The sequence below is a fragment of the Dendrobates tinctorius genome, unplaced genomic scaffold (assembly GCF_039654945.1).
Source record: "Dendrobates tinctorius isolate UK_male_01 unplaced genomic scaffold, ASM3965494v1 ptg000226l, whole genome shotgun sequence".
In the NCBI taxonomy this organism is placed as follows: domain Eukaryota; kingdom Metazoa; phylum Chordata; class Amphibia; order Anura; family Dendrobatidae; genus Dendrobates; species Dendrobates tinctorius.
In genome coordinates, this window is record NW_027361893.1 from 1,177,324 (window position 1) to 1,200,792 (window position 23,469).

Consider the following 23,469-nt stretch of genomic DNA (forward strand, 5'->3'; position numbering starts at 1 on the left):
CTCTCCCACCTCTGGATCGCTTGTCAGCGTTGTTTCTGTCTCGATCGCTGTACTGCTGTCTTCTGAATTTTCGGCCCTTCTGAAAGGAACGCCGAAAGGCCTGAAATGGCTGTTTTGGGAAATTTTTCTTTTTCTCGCCGGCTTTCTCCAATACGTCATCCAGTGCCGGTCCAAACAGGAAATTTCCCTCACTTGGCAGAGAGCAGAGTTTCATCTTTGCCTGTGTGTCCCCCGGCCAGCACTTGAGCCATACTGCACGGCGTCCCACATTAGTTAAGGCTGCTGATTTTGCTGCTAGCCTGGACGAATCTGCTGAAGCCTCAGCAAGAAAGACTGCCGCTGCTCTGATGGCCGGCAATGCTTCTAAGATAGACTCCCTGGGGACTCATTGCTCTAGCTGATCCTCCAGGTTATAAACCCATATTTTTAAGGATCTAGCAACACAAGTGGCCGCGATAGCGGGCCTTAGTGCACCAGCCAAGGCCTCCCAGGCTGTTTTAAGACAATTGTCTGTCTTTCGGTCCAGAGGTTCCTTTAGGGAACCTAGATCCTCAAAGGGTAGGGAGGATTTTCTGGTGACTTTTGAGATCGCTACATCAATTTTTGGAGCTCTATCCCAGGATGAGGATGCCTCTTCATCAAAGGGGTACCTCCTTTTTAGGGAACTGATTATCTGGGACGACTTCTGATTTTTCCCATTCCCTTTTTATGAGCCCTTCCAGCTGTTCGTTAATAGGGAAGGCTCTACGTTTTTTCTTTTGCAACCCGCTAAACATGAGTTCCTGAGCCGTCTTTTTTGCTCACTCATCTACCAGCCCCATGGTAGATCGGATTGCTTTCATAAGTTTATCTGTCGCTTCCACTGGGAATGTGTCTTCCTCATCAGAGCTATCTGAATAGCGGGATTTATCAGAGTCCTCCTCTGATCCCGTGGAGTCCTCCTGAGAGACCACTGAGGGGCTGGATCTATCTCTTGCTTTGCTATCCGTATCCTCTGATTGTAATGCCCTCACTGATTTACCAACTTCTGATTGAATCAGAGATCTCAGGTTATCCGAAAAAGAGGGCGTTTCTTCTGTTACTGTTTTATTAATACAGTCCTGGCACAATCTTTTACTCCAAGATGCTCCTAAGGGACTATTGCATAAGGGACATTCTTTATTCTTGGATTTTGTCCTACTCTTTTTCGGGGCCTCCTATACTCCTCCCCGCCAATGTATGTAAAAAGAGGGGAGAGAGGAGACGAGAGAAGAGAACAGACATTAGCGTGCTGGACTTTTCTCAAAGCTCACTCACCACTCGGACGCTTCACAGAACGGGTACCGGGTCTGGAGGCTGACTGGTCTTCTCACCGTCTCCCAAAGAGACTAAGGACCCCTCCTTTTTGTGGTGACGATCCGCCCGCGTGCTGCCCGAGCGGCTCCCACTGCTACTGTGGCGCGTCTGGCTCTTCTCTTCTGAGCGAGACCGAATTTCCTGCACCTCCTGGTGCGGTTGCAGGTGCTCTGGCGAAGGACTCTCCATCTTACAAGCCGCTTTTCCTGCTGCTTCTTGACCAGAGTAGTCACACTCGACCTGGAAATGGTTTGGTGACGCCTACTAGCAGTTCTGCTGTGTTTAAATATCAGCACCCTCATTTTTTATTTTTTCTTATGTGTGCGCGCCCCCATCCATCATATCCGATGCACGCTCATTTAGTGCCCACCTTGCTACAATGACTGCGCTCGTGCACCCCCGGCTGAGGCAGGAACACGTGCACCCGGTAACTAGATCCGGTGCGCACTCTGTACTGCTGTCTCCTGCGCGCCCCTGTGCATGACAACCAGAGCTCCCCCGTCCCTGTAAGCATGGACTACAGAGGTGCTGGTCTCCCCGCCGATCGGAGAGTCGCCCACGTTGTGTCCTACCTCCAGCTCTGGCGCTGTCTTAGTGCCGGCCCCAGAAGCGCGCACCCAGTTTACTTCCGGTGCTCACCCGGGTCATTTCCGGTACGTGCCCAGAGCCTACCCCGGTGTGTACCTGCGCCATACACCTGACGTTCTCCTGCCATACAACTTTTAGACCGAGCCACCGCGCTCTGTCATGGCCGTCGGATCAGAGCACCACCCACGCTGTGTCCTACCTTGTCTGGACCGGAGGAAGCAAGAGCACTGCCACTTACTGCAGGTATTTTCTCCCCTGGGGCAGTTCTTCTGGCTCTTACCTGCTCAACAGGGAGGGTACACATATGCGGCCTCCAAGGAGCTTTAATTTCTGCCCGGGCACCGATGTGCCACACGGGCTGCATGGCCACCGTATGTCGACAGGGAGAGAGCACGGAAAGTGGCCTCCGTGGACTTCTATGGGGTATGCTTGGCATCAGGGAGGGAACACCCAAAGTGGCCTCCGAGGCTTCCAACTTCACCCGAGAATTTGCCTCAAGGGCTGTGGCCATGCACTCACTTAGGGGGGCATAGGAATATATGACCCCCGAGGCGACTACCAGTACCTGGTGACGGGTGTAGGAGACCGGTGCCTGCCAGTAATCACCCGACCCAGGCATACTCTTTTCTTCTTTCTTCAAGAATCTTCAAGAGGTTTTCATCTTCGAGGACGGGAAACCAACTGATGCGGAGGGAGGAGCCGCCCCTTTTATCTTGAAGGTTTCCTGTCCTTGTTGGGTGGATCCCCTCTCTCGTGGTGCCGTCATGTAGAATGGAAAAAAACAGTGGTTTCCCACACTGTTAGTGTCTCAAAGGCTGCTGAAAACCAACAAGATTTCCATAAACTAATCCAGCAAAATCCGCTCTCACTTCGGAGTCTTGCAGTGTGCGCAAACATTTAGGATCCCTGTATTTAGCAATATTATAGTGAGAAGAATCCACTTAATTTGCGGTATGTGTCTCCTGGAGCACAATCTGGGCACTATGTGCTGGGTAAGAAAATGGCAAATGTGTAATTTTCACTCTCCAACATCCACTGCGTGTTAATTTCCAGAAAGTGGCTGTGGAGTCAAAATATTCACTCGAAAATATCTTTTTTTTTCCCCAGAAAGAATACGATTTTTTTTCTGTCACAAAAATTTTCCTTTAGACATAATTTTTTTTATTTTTGCTAGAGTAACAGGAGAAAATGGATGATAAATTTTGTTTTACAATTTCTACTGAGTATGCCGATATCACATGTGGGGAAAATCTACTGTGTGGGTGCACTGCAGGGCTCGGAAGGGAAGAGCGCCATATTGGAGAGCAGATTTTGCTGGAATTGTTTGTAGGTGACATGTCATTGTCAGAGCCCCTGAGGTGTCTAAACAGTGGAAGCCCCCAACAAGTGACCCCATTTTGGAAAATAGACCTCCAAGGAGCTTTTCTAGATGTGTGGTGGGCTCTTTGATCCCCCAAGTGCTTCACAGAAGTTAATTACGTAGAAACGTGAAAATAAGTAAATGTTTATTTTTTCCTTCCACATGCCATTCATTCCTGTGGAGCACCTGAAGGGTTAATAAACTTCTTGAATGTGGTTTTGAGCACCTTGAGGGGTGCAGTTTTTTAGAATGGTGTCACTTTTTGGTATTTTCTGTCATATTGACCCCTCAAATTCACTTCAAATGTGAAGTGGTCCCTAAAAAAATTGTTTTGTAAATATAGAAAAAAATGAGAAATCGCTGGACAACTTTTAACCCTTATATCTTCCTAACAAAAAAATTCTGTTTCCAAAACAATCTCAGAATCACCAGGATTCGCTGAAGCTTTTTAGAGTTATGACCTCAAAGTGACACTGGTCAGAATTGAAACAAAATTGGCCCGGTCACGAAGGCAAAAACAGGCTCTGGCGTGAAAGGGTTAATATTTTGGTGCACAACCTTTTGAGGCAATCACACAATTCCTGTAACTGTCAATGAGACTTCAATTCACCTCTTGACAGGTATTTTGGCCCACTCCTCAAGAGCAAACTGCTCCCGTTGTCTCATGTGTGAAGGTCGCCTTTTCCAGACGGCATGTTTCAGCTCTTTCCAAAGATGCTCAATAGGATTTAGGCTCATAGAAGGCCACTTCAGAATAGTCCAAAGTTTCCTCTTAGCCATCCTTGGGTGTTTTTAGCTGTGTGTTTTGAGTCATTATCCTGTTGCAGGACCCATGACATGCGACTGAGATCAAGCTTTCTGACACTGGGCAGCACATTTCTCTCTAGAATCCCTTGATCGTCTTGAGATTTCATTGTACCCTGCACAGATTCTAGACACCCTGTGCCAGACGCAGCAAAGCAGCCCCAGAACATAACAGTCCCTCCTCCATGTTTCACAGTAGGGACAGTGTTCTTTTCTTCACATGCATCATTTTTCTGTCTGTGAACATAGAACTTATGTGCCTTGCCAAAAAGTTCCATTTTTGTCTCATCTGTCCATAGGACATTCTCCCAGGAGCTTTGTGGCTTGTCAACATGTAGTTTGGCAAATTCCACTCTGGTTTTTTTTATTTTTTTTTTTTACAACAATGTTGTCCTCCTTGGTTGTCTCCCATGAAGTCCACTTTGGCTCAGATAACGATGGTGCGATCTGACACTGATGTTCCTTGAGCTTGAAGTTCACCTTTAATCTGTTTATAAGTTTTTCTGGCCTCTTTTGTTACCATTTGTATTATCCGTCTCTTTGATTTGTCATCAGTTTTCCTCCTGCGGCCACGTCCAGGGAGGTCGGCTACAGTCCCATGTAGCTTACATTTCTAAATAATATGTGCAACTGTAGTCACAGGGACATCAAGCTGCTTGGAGATGGTCTTATAGCTTTTACCTGTAACATGGTTGTCTATAATTTTCCTTCTAATCTCCTGAGACAACTCTTCCCTTCGCTTCCTCTGGTCCATGTTGAGTGTGATACGCACCATGTCACCACACAGCACAGTGAGTATCTGTAGCCTCTATACAGGCCACTCACTGATTCCAGGATTGCAGACACCTGTGATAATTAGTGGACACACCGTGATTTCACATGTCCCTTTGTCACATTATTTTCAGGGGTCCCATCATTTCTGTCCAGGCCTATGTCATGATTTTTTTTTATTAATTCTGTGGAAGCATGGCTGAAAAGCAATGTCTGACTTTCTTTTGTTCATTTTCATAAATGTTTTATTATTACTTTTGTCAGATTCAAGTCATTTCTGTGACCATTGTGGGTTTTTCTGTCATTAAACGAGGGGTACCAACAATTTTGACCCCGTGTGTATAGATTATAATCCTCAGTGAATTAATTTATAAAATGGAATCACTTTATGGGGATTTCGACTGTTCTGGTTTTCTGTCATTTAGTTATATTAGGGCTTCTGCATATGGTGTGTCCAATCTCATCTGGGACCTGTTCCTGCTGTCCAGCTGGAGTAATCTGCTCCCTACTTCAGCCAATTGGAAAGTACCACACCCTACTAAAGCGCAAAGCACATGGCCGGAATCTGCCAGATACAGCGCTGTTCTCCTCTGGTTCAGTCCTCTGTGCTCAGCTTGTGTATTTGTTTCCTGCTGTGACCGTGTCCCGTTTATTGACTACTCTTGTGTCTTCTGATTCTGTATTCTGTCCTTCTGGGTCTGACCCAGCTACCTGACTATTCTTCTTGCCATCTAACACAGAATAGCAGGTAACACCATGATCCAAGCCTAGGGGTCCCAGTGTAAGGTCAGATCCATGTAAGGGTGTTAAAGGACGATGAGGAAGGCAATCCTCGGGATATGGAAAGCAGAGAAGATAGAGCCAAGCATGTTCATGGTGGATACCTTTTGAGCTGTCAGGTGACCATGAACAGTCCTCCCAATACATTGTGTCTGCAAACTATTCCAGCTAGATCTGCATTCAAATCGCTAAATGGCGCGCCTTCCCTTCTGAACACTGCCATGTGCCCAGACAGTAGTGTACAATCGTATGTAGGGTACAGTGCGAAGCTGGAAAATAATTTGTAAGATCCATTTGTTTCCTATTATCCTTTGTGAATAATTCCAAAGTTTTCACCACATAAAGAGACACACGTCAGATATTAACCCCTTCCCGACCAATGACGCCTACATTAGCGTCATGAAAACCTGTGCCATTATGACCAGTGACGCCTACGTAGGCGTCATGTTATAAATCACCCTGCTGCGGGTCGGGTGACCGGGGTCAATGAAAGGTCACCCGACACGCAGACACAGGACCCTTTGTGCTTCACCCCAGGGGTGGCTTCGCCCCCCGTGGCTACGATCGCTCTGACTCTTGAAAGTGAAACAGCCAATCAGAGCGATAGTAATATTTCATCAATGAAATTTGATGAAATATTACAATCCAGCCATGGCCGATGCTGAAATAGCATCGGGCATGGCTGGAGACACCGATCCGACCCCCCCAGACGATCGCCCCCGCCACCGACTGACGGCGCTGATCAGCCGCCTCCATCATCATCTGCTCCCATCCCCCTTGCCTCCGCTGCCCCCCACCTTCCAATCCCCCCTCCTCACCCCTCCCCCCGGTACCTCCCATGTCCCTCTGGCCGTCCCAGTGTCCTGTCGTCCCAGATCATGGGTGCCGTCACTTGGAAAATGGCAGGCGCATGCGCAGTACGCCCGCCGGAATCTGCCGGCTGCAGATTCATTCATTCTGATCACTGTGATAAACTCTCAAAATAAAAAAAAGTAAATAAACCCCCCTTTATCACCCCCATAGATAGGGACAAATAATAAAATAAAGAAAATATTTTTATTTTTACATTAGGGTTAGGATTGTGGTTAGGGTTAGAGTTCGGATTAGGGTTGTGGTAAGGGTTATGATTAGGTTTGGGATTAGGGTTAGGGGTGTGTTGGGGTTAGGGTTGGAGTTAGAATTGAGGGGTTTCAACTGTTTAGGCACATCAGGGGCTCTCCAAACGCAACATGGCGCCACCATTTATTCCAGTCAATTTTGAATTCAAAAAGTCAAACAGTGCTCCCTCCATTTCGAGCCCTGACGTGCGCCCAAACAGTGGTTTACCTCCACTTATGGGGTATCAGTGTACTCAGGAAAAATTGCACAACAACTGGAGGCTAAAAAAAAAATTTTTTGTAGAAAAAAAAATGATTTTTTATTTTCACGGCTCTGCATTATAAACTTCTATGAAGCACTTGGGGGTTCAAAGAGCTCACCACACATCTAGATATGTTCCTTAGGGAGTCTAGTTTCCAAAATGGGGTCACTTGTGGGGCGTTTCCACTGTTTAGACACATCAGGGGCTCTGCAAATGTAATATGACGCCCGCAGACCATTCCATCAAGTCTGCATTTCAAAACATCACTACTTCCCTTCCGAGCCCCGACGTGTGCCCAAACAGTGGTCCCCACCCACATATGGGGTACCAGCGTACTCAGGACAAACTGGACAACCTTTGAGGTCCACTTTATCCTGTTACCCTTATGAAAATAAAAAAATTATAGGCTAAAAAAATCATTTTTTGAGGAACAAAAATGATTTTTTATTTTCACAGCTCTGCGTTATAAACTTCTGTGAAGCACCTCGGGGTTCAAAGTGCTCACCACACATCTAGGCAAGTTCCTTGGGCGGTCTAGTTTCCAAAATGGGGTCATTTGTGGGGGAGCTCCAAACTTTAGGCACATCAGGGGCTCTCCAAACACGACATGGTGTTCGCTAACGATTGGAGCTAATTTCCAATTCAAAAAGTCAAATGGCGCTCCTTCCCTTCTGAGCCCTGCCGTGCGCCCAAACAGTGCCTCCCCCCCCACATATGGGGTACCAGCGTACTCAGGACAAACTGGACAACAACTTTTGATGTCCAATTACTCCTGTTACCCTTGGGAAAATAAAAGAATAGCGGGTTAAAAAATCATTTTTGAGGAAAAAAAAAATGATTTTTTATTTTCACGGCTCTGCGTTATAAACTTCTGTGAAGCACTTAGGGGTTCAAGGTGCTCACTACACATCTAGATAAGCTCCTTGGGGGGGGGTCTAGTTTCCAAAATGTCAGATTGACTGACCAATCACAGCGTTCTGGGTTCAGGGACTGACGGCATGGTTCCCCGCACCTCTTCCCATGCATGTCAGCTGTCTGTGTTTACACTCAGTGACGGTTTAAATGCTGGACACGGTCCGTCATGGTGCGGGAACTGACATCCTGCCATGACGGACTGTGCCCATCCTTGGACGTTAAGGGGTTAAACAGTAAACCAGAGTTGCCCTCATTTATGGTGGAGCATTGGAGCTACTATGAATCCTGAGCAGAAGATCAGAGAAATAATATTGCTCCCCATTTCAGGAGAGATTGTGCAGTAATCTGAATTCCTTTGGGTCAGAAACAATGTAATGTATGACGTGGAGTGACTCCATGACACCAGGGCTGGAGCCAACACATCTCCTGCAGGCGGGAATAAATGTGTATTACAGCCCTCAGCCGCGCACAGCTTAGAGATCTATCATGGCACAGGTGGAATGTTTGTCCTGTAGTTTATCACAATCCTCCTGAAGTTAGTTGGTTTTAATACAAATTGAAAGGTCAGGATAAAGGGAAACTCTGCTGTTATTGTGCAGAAATTCACACTTGGCCTCACTGCACATTTACTGGCGTCCATCATAAAAGGGAAGTTTGGCCAGAAAGACTGGACCTGGTCTTGTAGGGACCATGAAACATTCAGCAGCACAGAAGGGAGAGAAGATTCATCCGATAAGATCTCAGGGATCTAGGAAGCCAACAGCATCATTACCCTCCGCTTTCTCTTACAGGCCCAGCATAATACCTTTCTTCAAGTGATTTTCTATCTTGTCAGCACATTCTACGTACGCTGTCATTTGGCTTTATAGTTACAGATCTGGGCAGGTGACGGTCAGCGTCTCCTAATGTGAAGGAGAGAATGACTAATGAAATCAATTATTAAACCTTATACAAGTCAGTTCAGATATGGTGTACCAAGATGGCGTCTGTGTCTTCAGACAACACCTTGGAAGGAATCCCTGGAATGCAGAAGCTGAGATACTGGATACCATATATGGAAGTGAAGCTGAAATGGACCTATCATAGACTGACACTGGCTACTCAGAAGATTGTGTGACACCCATCTCCTGTCTCTTTGTCTCGAGAATAAACTTCAAATGTGTGCAAGTCTTTGCTGAGAAAGGAGTAGACATCTAACTCTGTGCTCGGTGTGACTCTTTAAGAGCGCACTCGGCCTATATTGGGTCAGGTACAAGCAATCATATAGAGCTCGCTTTAAGGGATCACCCTCACACTAATCCCAGTGGGTAGGTGGATCCTCCAGGTTGTAAGTTCTATAGAAAAGGACTTTCAATGCCCAAAGTCATTTGAACAGTTTTGGGTTGAGGAGAATGTTGTGGTCTAGAGGTAAAATGGTGATCATGATAATACGGCCGGACTACACCACCGATAAAGCAGCCACAGCCGGTGACTGAGAAGAATCTGTGACCTCTCTGCATTCAGTGGTTACTACTCACCTTTGTAGTCATATGTGGGAATCTCCTCTTTACACCACTCATCACCCCTCACATATGTCTCTGTAGTATTAATATGGGTCAGATCTTCACCCTGAAACAAATATTGTAAATGTCACCGACAGATGGAGAAGTCCCATCTATGATCAGCTCTAATCCTGCCATCTCCACCGTTCTCATTACACAAGTATAAAACATATAATACTGGTGGATAAAACAAGACTGAGCACAAGACCTTCACAGCCGTCTACACATCATAGGGGAGACCTCCTGACACCTTCTCTCCATCTACCTGATGATCCTGAGGAGCACTGGGATCTTCTTGGTTACAGTCCTGTGGAAGAAGAGGACGGGGACATCTCTCTGGTGTTGTCCTCTTACTGGATAGATCTGGAGGAAACACATACAGGGACTGAATTCATTCTCTACATACAGATAATTATAGGCCGTGTGTATTTAGTCTTGTCTATTACCTGGTGATGTGAGGGGCTGGGGAACCTCCATTATGACGTTCTTGTACATATCTCTGTGTCCTTCTAAATACTCCCACTCCTCCATCGAGAAATAGACAGCGACATCCTGCCACCTTATAGGAACCTGACACATACAATGATACCGTCATCCCCCGATCCCTTCATAATGTTACTGTATAATGTCCCAGCATTCCCAGCAGTGTCACCTCTCCAGTCAGCAGCTCAATCATCTTGTAGATGAGTTCTAGGATCTTCTGGTCATTGATGTCCTCATGGACCAGGGGGTGAGGTGGAGGCCCCGTGATTGGACTCAGGGGTCTTCCACATCCCTCAGACACAGGGTCCTGACAGCGATCACTAGAGGTTTTCTTCACCACGGTGTAATCCTGGTTATGGAGAGACACATTAATAAATCTCACTACAGACATTTCCAGAGTCCTCACCTCTCCAGTTCTGTCCATATGTTATTCCCATAGATAAAAATAATCTTTATTTATATAGCGCCAACATATTCCGCTGCGCTTCAGTTTAACAGTTCCAAACACAAGTCATAAGTAATGTTAACAATACAATAATTAAAGCAAAATAAGCCGCCCCTGCTGGTGAGAGCTTACAATCTACAATGAGGTGGAGGAGATACAGAGTACAGGGGTGTATATACAATGGTGTATTTACAATGAAGGTCCGGCCATCTTGTGGGAGTGAGGGATGGATGGAGATAGTGAATGGGCTACACACGCACACTTACACAGATAATGACTGTGATTAGTGAATGTGATAGGCTGCACTGAACAAATGTGTTTTGAGGGAGTGCCTAAAACTATGCAAATTGTGGATAGTCCTAATTTCTTGGGGTAGAGCATTCCAGAGGATTGGCGCAGCGCGGGAGAAGTCCTGTTGGAGTCGGGAGTGGGAGGTACGGATTAGTGCAGAGGTTAGTCGAAAGTCTTTTGCAGAGCGCAGCGGTCGATTAGGCCGATAGACAGAAATTAGGGAGGAGATGTAGGGGGGTGCTGCACTGTGGAGAGCTTTGTGGGTGAGAACAAGTACTTTGAATTGGATCCTATAATGAATGGGCAGCCAATGTAAGGACTGGCGAAGAGCGGACACGTCCGAGTACCGATTAGCCAGATGGACGACCCTAGCTGCTGCATTAAGTATGGACTGGAGAGGGGATAGTCGAGTAATGGGGAGGCCAATTAATAGAGAGTAACAGTAATCAAGGCGGGAGTGGATCGGGGCGACAGTGAGGGGTTTTGTTGTTTCCATGGTGAGAAACGGGCGGATTCTAGAGATGTTCTTTAGGTGTAAGCGGCAAGAGATTGTATATGGGATGTGAAGGAGAGATTGGTGTTAAACATAATACCCACACAGCGCGCCTGCTGCCGGGGTGTTATTATGGTGCCACCCACGGAGAGGGAAATGTCCGATTTAGGGAGGTTAGTAGACGGCGGGAGCAGAAGAAGTTCAGTTTTGGAGAGGTTGAGTTTCAGATAGAGAGCGGACATGATGTTGGAGACTGCGGACAGATAGTCCCTAGCGTTCTGTAGTACAGCGGGGTAAGGTCGGGGGATGACGTATATAGTTGTGTGTCATCAGCATAAAGATGGTACTGAAAGCCAAATCTGCTGATGATCTGTCCAATTGAGGCCGTGTAGAGAAAGAGAAGAGAAGGGGGCCAAGGACTGGGCCCTGAGGTACCCCGAAAGCGAGAGGAAGTGGATATGACATGGAGCCAGAGAACAAAACTCTGAAGGAGCGGTCAGAAAGATAGGAAGAGAACCAGGAGAGAGCAGTGTCCTTAATGCCTAGTGACTGGAGCCTAGAGAGTAGGAGATGGTGGTCAACAGTGTCGAAAGCTGCAGATAGGTCGAGAAGAATGAGTAAAGAGTGGTGACCATTACATTTTGCTGTCAGAAGGTCATTGGTCACTTTGATGAGTGCAGTTTCAGTCGAATGTAGGGGGTGGAAGCCAGACTGTGAAGGGTCTATGACGGAGTGAGTGGAGAGGTAATGGGTAAGGCTGGAGTAGACTAAGCGCTCCAAAAGTTTAGAGATGAAGGAGAGATTGGAGACTGGTCTGTAGTTGTTTGTGCAGATGGGTCGAGAGTGTTTTTTTTTTTTGTAATGGAGTATCGATGGCGTGTTTGAAGGAGGATGGGAAAATGCCCGAGAGAGAGATTGTAATTAGGTGAGTTGTGACGACTGGAGAGAGAGACTGGAGGAGATGTGAGGGAATGGGGTCGGTAGTGCATGTGGTCGGACAAGAGGAAGAGAGGAGTCTGGATACATAGATAAGAATGATGTAATGTGACGTCATCAGAATCTCTCACCTCTCCAGTGAGACGGAAGAGGATCTCTAGGGTGAGGTGTAACATCCTCTCCGCCATGTTCTCTCTCTCCATATCCATCCTTGATGGGTAAATCAGGAAAATTCTCTTTTGTAGAAGATCTTCACTGAGAGGATCCGATATTGTAGAGACCTGAATGAGAAGATGAGTCGGTGTAACATCATAAGAATCCTGTGTAATAATACAATTACTGGAGATAATAAGGGAAACATATGAGATTTATTATTTTACAGGGTTTAGTTTTCTTCCCTGACATCTACTAATAAAACCTATATATTTAGGCCACAGACAACAAGCAGTTTCCTCCTTGGAGTCAGCAGCTGAACACGTTCCTCATAGACTCATCTTCCATAACGCTAATTCTCGTCTCATTACCGACACTGGAATCGGCATTAGCAATACTGCAGGAGATATTCATTACACGCGACATGAGAAATAACTCCTTCATGATGAGGACGACATCTTCATCTTCAACTACGGCTCTAGAGACAGATTTGGCCAGAGTCGGTCACTGCCTCCATCCCCACCGGCCGTCTATATGAAGGTTTCCCGTCTTCCCCGCACTGGAATCTTCTATCACGTTAGATCTCAGCTCTGAGTCACATACAGAAGTTTGAGGCTTTTAGAAAAGATTTTTAGTTTCCACAAACACAATGGACAGAAATGATCTGATCCCAAAGTCTCCATGTACAGTGATTTATGGGGTTTATTTCTGGCCTCAGGCTTTCCTATATTACAAGAAAAACACCAGAAAAAGCAGATATTAAAATGTTTCTAAAGAAAATTGGCCCCAACAATTCTTGTAAGAAGAAAAAAGCAGAAGACACATTTTATAATTTTTAACACGTTAAACATTTATTACAAAAAAATAATCTTTTGGGTCCCCAGAACATAGATGTACACCGCAGAGACGGCACAGATGAGGCTTCAACAAAAACCCTGAAAAGAAAACATGGCATCTAAGGTGTGACAGAGTCCGGCTGAATGCCCCCCGCCTCCAAGTACTCGATAGTATGGGGCGGCCTAGTTACTACGATACTTACATGCCTAATAATGGGGTCTGGGCTGCAATGTATGAAGAGCTATTAGGCCAGGGGCAGCGTCCAATAAGTTACTGTTATGATTAGGTAACCGAGGAGGATAGCAGGTGAATAGGCTAGGCCACCAGATAACCAGAGAGGTTGGTAACTTAGCGGTTTCCAGACCCCTAAACTGACGACACAACTAGAATTAGCCGTGGGACGTACCTACAATGCCCTACAGTCATGGCCAAAAGTTTTGAGAATGACACAAATATTAATTTTTACAAAGTCTACTGCTTCATTTTTTCTAATGGCAATTTGCATATACTCCAGAATGTTATAAAGAGTGATCAGCTTAACAGCAATTACTTGCAAAGTCAATATTTGCCTAGAAAATGAACTTTATCCCCCAAAACACATTTCAACATCATTGCAGCCCTGCCTTAAAAGGACCAGCTAATATCGTTTCAGTGATTGCTCCATTAACACAGGTGTGGGTGTTGATGAGGACAGGGCTGGAGATCAATCTGTCATGATTAAGTAAGAATGACACCACTGGACACTTTAAAAGGAGGCTGGTGCTTGGCATCATTGTTTCTCTTCTGTTAACCATGGTTATCTCTAAAGAAACACGTGCAGTCATCATTGCACTGCACAAAAATGGCCTAAGAGGGAAGAGTATCGCAGCTAGAAAGATTGCACCTCAGTCAACAATCTATCGCATCATCAAGAACTTCAAGGAGAGAGGTTCCCTTGTTGCCAAAAAGGCTCCAGGGCGCCCAAGAAAGACCAGCAAGCGCCAGGCCGTCTCTTAAAAGTGTTTCAGCTGCGGGATCGGGCTACCAGCAGTGCAGAGCTTGCTCAGGAATGGCAGCAGGCAGGTGTGAGTGCATCTGCACGCACTGTGAGGCGGAGACTCTTGGAGCAAGGCCTGGTCTCAAGGAGGGCAGCAAAGAAGCCACTTCTCTCCAGGAAAAACATCATGGACAGACTGATACTCTGCAAGAGGTACAGGGAGTGGACTGCTGAGGACTGGGGTAAAGTCATTTTCTCTGATGAATCCCCTTTTCGATTGTTTGGGACATCTAGAAAACAGCTTATTCGGAGAAGACCAGGTGAGCGCTACCACCAGTCTTGTCTCATGCCAACTGTCAAGCATCCTGAAACCATTCATGTGTGAGGTGGCTTCTCAGCCAAGGGAATGGGCTCTCTCTCAGTCTTGCCTAAAAACACAGCCATGAATAAAGAATGGTACCAGAATGTCCTCCAAGAGCAGTTTGGCGATCAACAATGCCTTTTTCAACATGATGGAGCACCTTGCCATAAAGCAAAAGGTGATAACTAAATGGCTCAGGGAACAAAACAGAGATTTTGGGACCATGGCCTGGAAAGTCTTAGTTACTCACCGGTTAACGGTATTTTTCGGAGTCCATGACAGCACCACCTGAGAGAGGGGATCCGCCCTTCAGGAACAGGAAACCTACAGATACAAAAGGGCGGCACCTCTCCCGCGCATCAGTTGGATTACAGAGCACAGAGGACCACAATGGTTAATAGCATAACATATACAATACTATACACAACTATTTAAATTACCAGTGTACGTATAAGAGGAAGTGCACACCCAAAATAGACTAAAAGGGAGGGAATATACGGGTGCTGTCATGGACTCCGAAAAATACCGTTAACCGGTGAGTAACTAAGACTTTATCGGTCGTCCATGACAGCACCACCTGAGAGAATTACAGAGAGTAATAACTATTTAGGGAGGGACTACAGCCTGCAGTACCCTTATACCAAAAGAGAGGTCTGTGGAAGCACCCAGGTCTAGCCTATAATGACTATAAAAGGTGCTCGGAGAGGACCAAGTAGCCGCCTTACATATCTGGTCGATGGAGACTTCTGATCTCTCGGCTCACGAGGTCGCCATGGCTCTGGTGGAATGCGCCCTCAGCTTCCCAGGTGGCGACCTGCCTTTTGAAGTGTATGCTACAGAAATTGCTTCTCTAATCCACCTGGCTAGTGTATTTTTTGACACTCTACAACCTTTCCTAGGGCCTTGGTGGGAAATAAATAGGGCATTATCTTTCTTCCAAGGATCGGTAGCTGCCAGATATTCTATGAGGCATTTCCTAACATCCAGGGTATGTAGTTTTTCTTCCTTCTCATTAGCTGGATTAGGGAGGAAGGATGGAAGGACTATTTCCTGAGTCCTATGAAAGTTAGAAACCCCTTTAGGTAAGTGCGCCGGATCAGGTCTGAGTATTACCCTATCGTCCTTAACCTGTATATAAGGAGGACGCCTAAATAATGCCTGGATGTCGCTTACTCTGCGAGCTGAGGTTAGAGCTACCAGGAAGGCTATTTTGAGGGACGGATTTTTAATGGAAGCTGATGAAATAGGTTCGAATGGAGCTTCCGTCATGGCCGTAAGGACTAGATTCAAGTCCCATGGCATGAATCTATCCTTCACTACTGGCCTGGACCTACCTGCTGCCTTAATGAACCTACTGATCCAGTAATTACCTGCGATGTTGCAGCTAAAGAGAGCCCCCAAAGCTGATACTTGTACTTTAAGAGTACTAGTGGAAAGTCCCATATCCAGACCTTTCTGAAGAAACTCTAAAATCTGATTTATTGGAGTTGAACCCCCAGCAACTATCTCAGAGCGCTGCAGGAACTTCTTCCAAATTCTAGCATAGATCTTGGAAGTAATGGCCTTCCTACTCTTAAGTAGGGTGTTAATCAAGTCTGGGGAGAAGCCTTTTCCTTTTAAGAGTGCCCGCCCAAACTCCACGCCGTCAGATGTAGGCCAGCCACCTGAGGATGGAAGACTGGGCCGTGGGATAGGAGATCCGGGATGTCCGGAAGAACCCAAGGATCGGACACCGACATGGTCCTGAGGCATGAGAACCATGCCATCCTGGGCCAAAAATGGAACAATGACTATGACCCTTGCTCTGTCTCTCGATTTTTCTCAACACCAAGGGTAGTAGCGATAGGGGAGGGAAGGCGTATGCTAGCCTGAAGTCCCACTTTATCAGAAAGGCATCTACCGCCAAGGGGTTCTCTCTGGGATTTAGGGAGCAGAATAGTCATAATTTCCTGTTTTCCTTGGTGGCGAAGAGATCTCTACCTCTGGCTGTCCCCATTTTTGTATAATCAGGTCGAAGATCGAATTGTTTAGGGACCATTCTCCTTGTTTTAGTAGGTTGCGGCTTAAGAAATCTGCCATCATATTTTCTTTCCCTTTTATGTGTAGTGCTGTCAAAGATGGAAAATGCTGCTCTGCTAGTTGGAACAACCGTTCTGCCACATTCATCAGGGGTTTGGAACGAGTCCCACCTTGGTGGTTGATATAAGCCACTGTGACCTGATTGTCGGAGAACACTTGCACATGATGGCCCTGCAGATACATAAGTAACTTCTTAGCTGCCTGCTCTACTGCTGTCAGTTGTTTCAAATTAGATGACATTTTTATCTGGTGATGGTCCCATAGGCCCTGGACTAGGACTTCACCCATCTGAGCCCCCCAACCGGAAGGGCTAGCATCCATAGTGACTATGGGGGATATGTCACACTCCCAGGGAACCCCTCTGGACAAATTATCCTTTTCTAGCCACCACTCTAGGGACTCCCTTGTGCTTCGGGACAAGGTTAGCTGGCCCTCCAAGTAACCCCCAAGGATTTTTTGATGCAGTAAGACCTCGCCCTGTAGTGTTCTTAAATGAAACTGGGCCCACTGGACCGCCGGATACAGGAGGAAAGGGAACCCAGAAGGGACATGGCTTTCCTGAGGGACATGGTGGGGTTATTGGCAGCGTTTAGGATCTGATAGTGTAGGCGAACAGGCTTCTCCGGAGGCAGACGGCATTCCTGTTTCTCAGAATCTAGAATCAGGACTAAAAATTGAATTCTCATCGGCTGTAACCGAGATTTTTTGATATTAAGCAGGCAACCTAACCGCTCTAGGGCCGACATTGCCCTCTGTAGCTGTTCCTTACAATGTTTTGCCGTTTTCCCTATAATCAGGAAGTCATCTAAAGAAGGGGACTACTAGAATGTTAGATTCACGTAGATGGGCCATAACTTCCGCCACCACTTTAGTAAACACCCGGGGAGCGACTGCCACCCCAAAGGGGAGGGCCGCATATTGGAAATGTTCAACTGACCCATTTAACTGAACCGCCACTCTGAGGAAGCGCTGATGGGCTGTATGAATGGGTATATGGTAGTATGCATCTTTTAAATCTAACACCACCATAAAGCAGCTTTGAAACAACAACTTTATTGTTGAATTGATTGTTTCCATTTTGAACGGCCGTATAACCAAGAAATCGTTGAGGGACTTGAGATTAATTATAGTCCTAAAGGAGCCGTCTGGCTTGCGGACCAGGAACAGAGGGGAGTAGAAACCTTTCCCCCTCTGGAACCATAGTCAGGCCTTTCTTGTGGCAAAGCTCATGAACCTCGGCCTCCAGGGCAGCTTGTTCTGATGTGGAAGACCTGAGAAGGGTGACCTTAAATCGATCTAGGGGAACCCGGGTGAACTCTAGTCGTAAACCCGCAGCTATCACCCCCAGTATCCAGTTGCTACTAGAGATCAGCGACCAGGCTGGGTAGAAGGCAGCTAATCTCCCCCCACAGCATCTAGTCATTGGGGCGGTTTTTTAGTGTCACGTGATGGACCTTCCTGGCGCCCCCTCCTCCGAACATGAAACCTGTACCTCTCCTTTTGTCGTCCCATCTGCCCTGATCTCTAGACGGCCTTCTTTGGAAATATCCTTTCCTGGTGAAGGGGCGTCTATAAGAAGGATTCGGGAGGCTGGGGAACTTCTTTTTATCGTTCCCGGCTTTCTTCTAAAAGTTCGTCCAGGACGGGGCCAAACAGATATTCCCCCTCACATGGAATGGAGCAGAGTCGTGACCTGGCCTGGATATCTCCTGGCCAGCATTTTAACCAGAGGGCCCTTCGAGCTGCGTTTGATAACCCAGCTGATCTAGCCGCCATCCTTGCTGAGTCTGCTGAGGCATCAGCCAAGAAAGCCGCAGCACTCTGGATGATCGGTAGAGTTTTCCGAATGGATGCTCTTGGGGCTCCGTCCTTCAGATGGGAATCTAGTTGATCTAGCCAGACCATCACGGATCTGGCTATACAAGTGGCAGCTATCGCTTGTCTTAGGGCGCCTGCTGACATCTCCCATGTTCCCTTTAGAAAGGAATCCGCTTTTTTATCCAGCGGGTCTTTTAAGGAGGCCATATCATCGAACGGTATGGAGGGCTTTTTGGAGGCTTTGGCTACTGCCGCGTCCAGCTTAGGGGCCTTATCCCATCTGTTTACCACTGGGTCATCAAATGGGTACCTCCGTTTGAAGGCAGGTGGTAAGGAGCCCCTTTTTTCGGGTCTCTTCCATTCCCTTTCTATCAGGTTCTGGACCTTATCATTTAATGGAAAAGCTTTGTGCTTCCTGGGATCTAGACCTCCGAACATTACCTGTGCCGAAAGCTCTGGCTTTGAGTCTGCTACTGCCATGGTGGACCTTATTGCTTTAACTAGCTTGTCCATCTGGTCTAATGGGAAGCAGAATCGGCTTGAGTCTTCATCCGAAGAGGATGAAGTGGAGGCCGGGGAATCCGAGGAGTCATTGTTCCTAGGGGCAGCTGAGGACTCCGACCCTGAGAAACTAAATTCTCTCCCCCTAGAAGAGTCCCTTTTAGATAGGGCTTTCATCTCTGTCCCTGTAAGGATGGGGGAGAGTGTAAGGGCCTGTCAGTTTATGCCTGGGCCCCCGTCCCCTTCCAACCCCTACCGTCTGTCGCACACATGGCTGACATAGTCTTTTGGGGTGGCCGTCTGGTAAGGGGCAACTACAGAGGGCACATTCCCTGTGCTTCTGTTTTACCGTAGCTTTCCTCCCCTGCGAAACAAGCATAAGGGAACACTGCATCAGGGTACATTCACAGATCTCTTACCCATGCAGATGAGGCAGGTACCGGATCACGGAGGGAGGCAGGGGGAACCTTTAGACTGGAGGAACTTCTGCGGCTCTGCTCACTCGTCCGCTTCCTCTTCTGCTGGCCACTCGTATGAGGCTTCACCGAGGCCTCCTTCTGTGGGCGCTCCTGCACGTCCTGCTGCTCTATGGGGGCTTGTCATATCCATCGCTGGGCCTTCAGAAGCACCCCGGCAGCATCACCTCCTGCTCTTTAAGGCCTCCCAGTATCCGGTCAGCAGGGCACTGGCGCGGCACCTCCCCCAGGAACCCTCCCGCGACCTTCCCCCGCATGCTCCGTCCCCCCGCCTCGGGTACTGCGCGTCCCCCCGGATCGCCGCGCACACTAGGAAGGCGGCCGGCACCCAACTTCCGGTTTCGACGTTCCCGGCCCCGCCCCTTCCGCCGCGCGTCAGAGGCCGCGGGAGCGCGCGGAAAGGAGCCGGCACGGCGCCCCCGGCTCCGGTATGCCCGCCGCCCCCATGCGCGCCAGCCTGCGCTTGCCGACCGGACTCAACCGCAGGGGGTTTGAGACCGGACCCCGGGGGGGAGACTCATCAGGAGGGGCCTGCATACATACCTGGTGCCCGCATTCTGGAGACTGCTGTCCACCGGACCCTTTGCTCCGCCTGCTCTAACCACTGCCGTGGCGACCTACCCGGCCCCGCCGTGGCGCTTCCAGGTACCCAGAGCTTGACCGAGGTAGGAGATCCCCCGCTACCTGAGTCGGTCAGCCGGCCTGGGAATCCCTCGACGACTCCATGATGGACGATCTGAAGGAAGTCCCGTCCTCTAGGAACAGGAAACCAACTGATGCATGGGAGAGGTGCCGCCCTTTTGTATCTGTAGGTTTCCTGTTCCTGAAGGGCGGATCCCCTCTCTCAGGTGGTGCTGTCATGGACGACCGATAAACTCCCCAGATCTTAATCCCATTGAGAACTTGTGGTCAATCATCAAGAGACGGGTGGACAAACAAAAACCTTCAAATTCAGACAAAATAAAAGCATTGATTTTGCAAGAATGGACTGCTATCAGTCAGGATTTGATCCAGAAGTTGATTGAGAGCATGCCAGGGAGAATTGCTGAGGTCCTGAAGAAGAAGGGTCAACACTGCAAATATTGACTTGCTGCATTAACTCATTCTGTCAATATAACCTTTTGCTACTCATAATATGATTGCAATTATATTTCTGTATGTGATAAAAACATCTGACAAACACACATAAAAACCAGAGGCCAGCAGATCATGTGAAAATATAATATTTGTGTCATTCTCAAAACTTTTGGCCATGACTGTAGATGCCTCAGCACAGCCAAAGAATTAACTAAGTCTAAAGAGAGAAATGGGAAAGCCGAGTAAGCAAATGATGGGGCCCAAACTGTCTAGATAGAACAGGAAAGGATACTGTCTGCAATCACGCAAAAACCCTAAGAAAAATCCAACCCGTCTGATATGCAAAAATACTGAGGCCACACGACCTCTCCCCCACTAAATCGGAACTCTGGTGTAAACTGAACGCAAAACAAAGATACTGATATAACAGGGGATTAGAGATACAGACACAAGCTGTGACATATGAAACAGAGTCCAGCACAGGTCCCAGCAGGGAAACAGGCTTAACTCACACCAGCAGAGCTAAAATCAGAGAACAGCAAAAATGAATCAAAATGCAAAAAAGATTCAAGCAGACAAATAACTTATCTGAAAGATGCAGGACCAAGCAGGAGGCAAGCAGACTTCCAAAATGCTCAGGAAGGAAACCAAATCACTGGCAACAACGGAGGGAAGGTTGCTCACTTAAATCTCTCCAGTCTGTGACACCTGACCTCCATTCATCATCCTCAGGTGATTGATTTCTGTCAGCCAGACCAGCTCCATTACCAGCAGCAACCACAAGAGGGAGCCTACACTCAGAAGCCAGGTCAAAGGTGCTCTCAAAAGTACCCCCCCTTGAGGAGGGGTCACCGAACCCTCACCCAAGCCAATCAGGATGGGCCCGGTGAAAGGCGCCATCTAATCTCTCGGCATGAATGTCCGAAGCAAACACCCAAGAATTATCCTCCTGACCATAACCTTTCCACTTGACTAAGTACCGGAGTCTCCGTCTAGCCATATGAGAATCCAATACCTTCTCAACTTCATACTCCAGATTACCCTTAACCAATACAGGATCAGGGGTTGCAGCCATGGGAACTACTGGCTCCACAAACCTTTAACAAAGATTTATGAAAGACGTTGTGAATCTTGAATGATCCTGGAAGAGCCAAACGGAAAGAAACTGGATTAAGGATTTCCAAAATCTAATAATGAACCTTGGCTTAAATTTTGGAGAAGCAATTTTCATAGGAATATTTTTTGAGGACAACCAAACCAGGTCACCCACTTTAAACCGGGGACCTATAGTCCTATGCCGGTTGGAAAAACGTTGGGCCTTCTCCTGAGAGTGAGACAACTTATCCACTACTTGATCCTAAATCTGCTGCATTCTCTCTACCACAGAATCATCACCTGGACAGGCCAAAGCCTCCACCTGCCTTGAAGAAAACCGAGGATGAAACCCGAAGTTGCAGAAAAAAGGAGACATCAAAGTGGCAGAACTAGAGTTGAGCGACTTTGGTTGGATCGGGTTTCATGAAACAAAATTTGTTTCAGATGAAACAGGTCCGACTAGGGCAAAAAAAAGTCAGAGTTTCATCCGAAACCCGACCCCAATGCAAGTCAATGGGAAATAAAAGTCGGCATTGAGCGGATGACATTCATCCACTCAATGCAGACTTTTATTCCCCATTGACTGGCATTGGGGTCGGGTTTCGGACGAAACTCCGACTTTTTTTGCCCTAGTCGGACCAGTTTCGTCTGAAACAAATTTTGTTTCATGAAACCCGATCCGACCAAAGTCGCTCAACTCTAGGCAGAACTAGCCCTATTATTAAGAGCAAATTCAGCCAAGGGCAGAAAAGAGACCCAGTCATCTTCATCAGCAGACAAAACATCTCAAATAGGTTTCCAAAAGTCTGGTTTGCTCTCTCAGTCTGCCCATTGGTCTGAGGGTGAAACGCAGAGAAGGACAACTGAAATCCCAGTTTAGAATAAAAAGCTCTCCAAAATCTGGAAACAAAACTGGACTCCTCTGTCAGACACAATGTTCTCCGGAATACCGTGTAAATGAGCCACCTGCTGTAAAAACAAGGGCACCAACTCAGAAGAGGATGGCAACTTTGGGAGTGGTACAAGATGGTCCATCTTGGAAAATCTATCACAGATCACACAAATAACAGTTATTCTCTGAGAGACAGGGAGGTCGGAAATAAAAATCCATTGAAATATGGGTCCATGGCCTCCTGGGCACCGGCAGTGGCACTAATAATCCACCAGAATGAGAACAGGGTTTGGACCCTGAACAAGTCCCACAGGACTGCACAAAATTCCTGACATCACGAGATAAAGCAGGCCACCAAAAAGACTGACTCACCAAATCTCTGGTACCAAAAATACCAGGATGCCCAGCTAACGCGGAGCAATTAATTTCAGACATTACTCTTCTCCACTGGTCAGGGACATACAATTTTGCCATAGGGCATCATTCAGGCTTGTCCTCCTGAAATTCCTCCAGGGTAAGTCTCAAATCGGGTGAAATAGCGGAAAGAACCACACCCTCATTTAGAATGGTAGTAGGCTCAGTCACATCAAGAGAATCCGCAAAGAAACTCCTAGAGAAGGCATCTGCCTTAATATTCTTAGTACCAGGAAGAAAGGAGACCACAAAATTAAAACGCGTGTGTAATGATAATGTAAGATATGATAAGTACGAAATGACATAAGGTTCCATGAGCATTACACTACAGATGAGACTTCTGCCAGTCACGCGCTGCAGATGTGACCCCCCCTCCTTCCCCCCTTAGCAGCTGCAGCTGTGTGTGTCTCCTCTGCCTGCATCTGTAATAGGACACCAGACACTTCCTGTGCCAGCATTTATCTCCTCTACAGCTAAGGAATGTTAATTAAGCTAAGGGGAAAGAATGTCTTTGTTTGAAGCACCATGCGGCTGGATACAAGTATGGGTAATATTAAAGAGACTGGATCGCGAAAATCATACGCGACAGAGATATGAAAATTACATTTCTGCAAAATGCATGGACCCAGCGTTCTGGCCCATAATTTTCACGGTTCTAGCACCCACGGAATTCGAGAACTGGATTTCT

General features: G+C 47.2%; 1 protein-coding gene across 3 annotated transcripts in view; it reads right to left on the bottom strand.

Moving 5' to 3' along the window:
- Positions 1-23,469, bottom strand: part of LOC141059280 (uncharacterized) — a 70,215-nt gene that overhangs the window by 22,247 nt on the left and 24,499 nt on the right. For 2 of the 3 annotated variants that reach the window (XM_073555589.1, XM_073555591.1), the window contains exons 2-6: positions 12,234-12,383; positions 10,107-10,286; positions 9,901-10,024; positions 9,720-9,817; positions 9,431-9,521 (exon numbers count right to left, since the gene is read on the bottom strand). In XM_073555589.1, coding sequence (XP_073411690.1) covers positions 9,431-9,521; positions 9,720-9,817; positions 9,901-10,024; positions 10,107-10,286; positions 12,234-12,311 — 571 coding nt within the window. In that variant the 5' untranslated portion in view covers positions 12,312-12,383. Of the gene's footprint in view, positions 1-9,430; positions 9,522-9,719; positions 9,818-9,900; positions 10,025-10,106; positions 10,287-12,233; positions 12,384-12,482; positions 12,620-23,469 lie in introns of those variants that run through there. The other variant, XM_073555590.1, reaches the window with a different exon arrangement.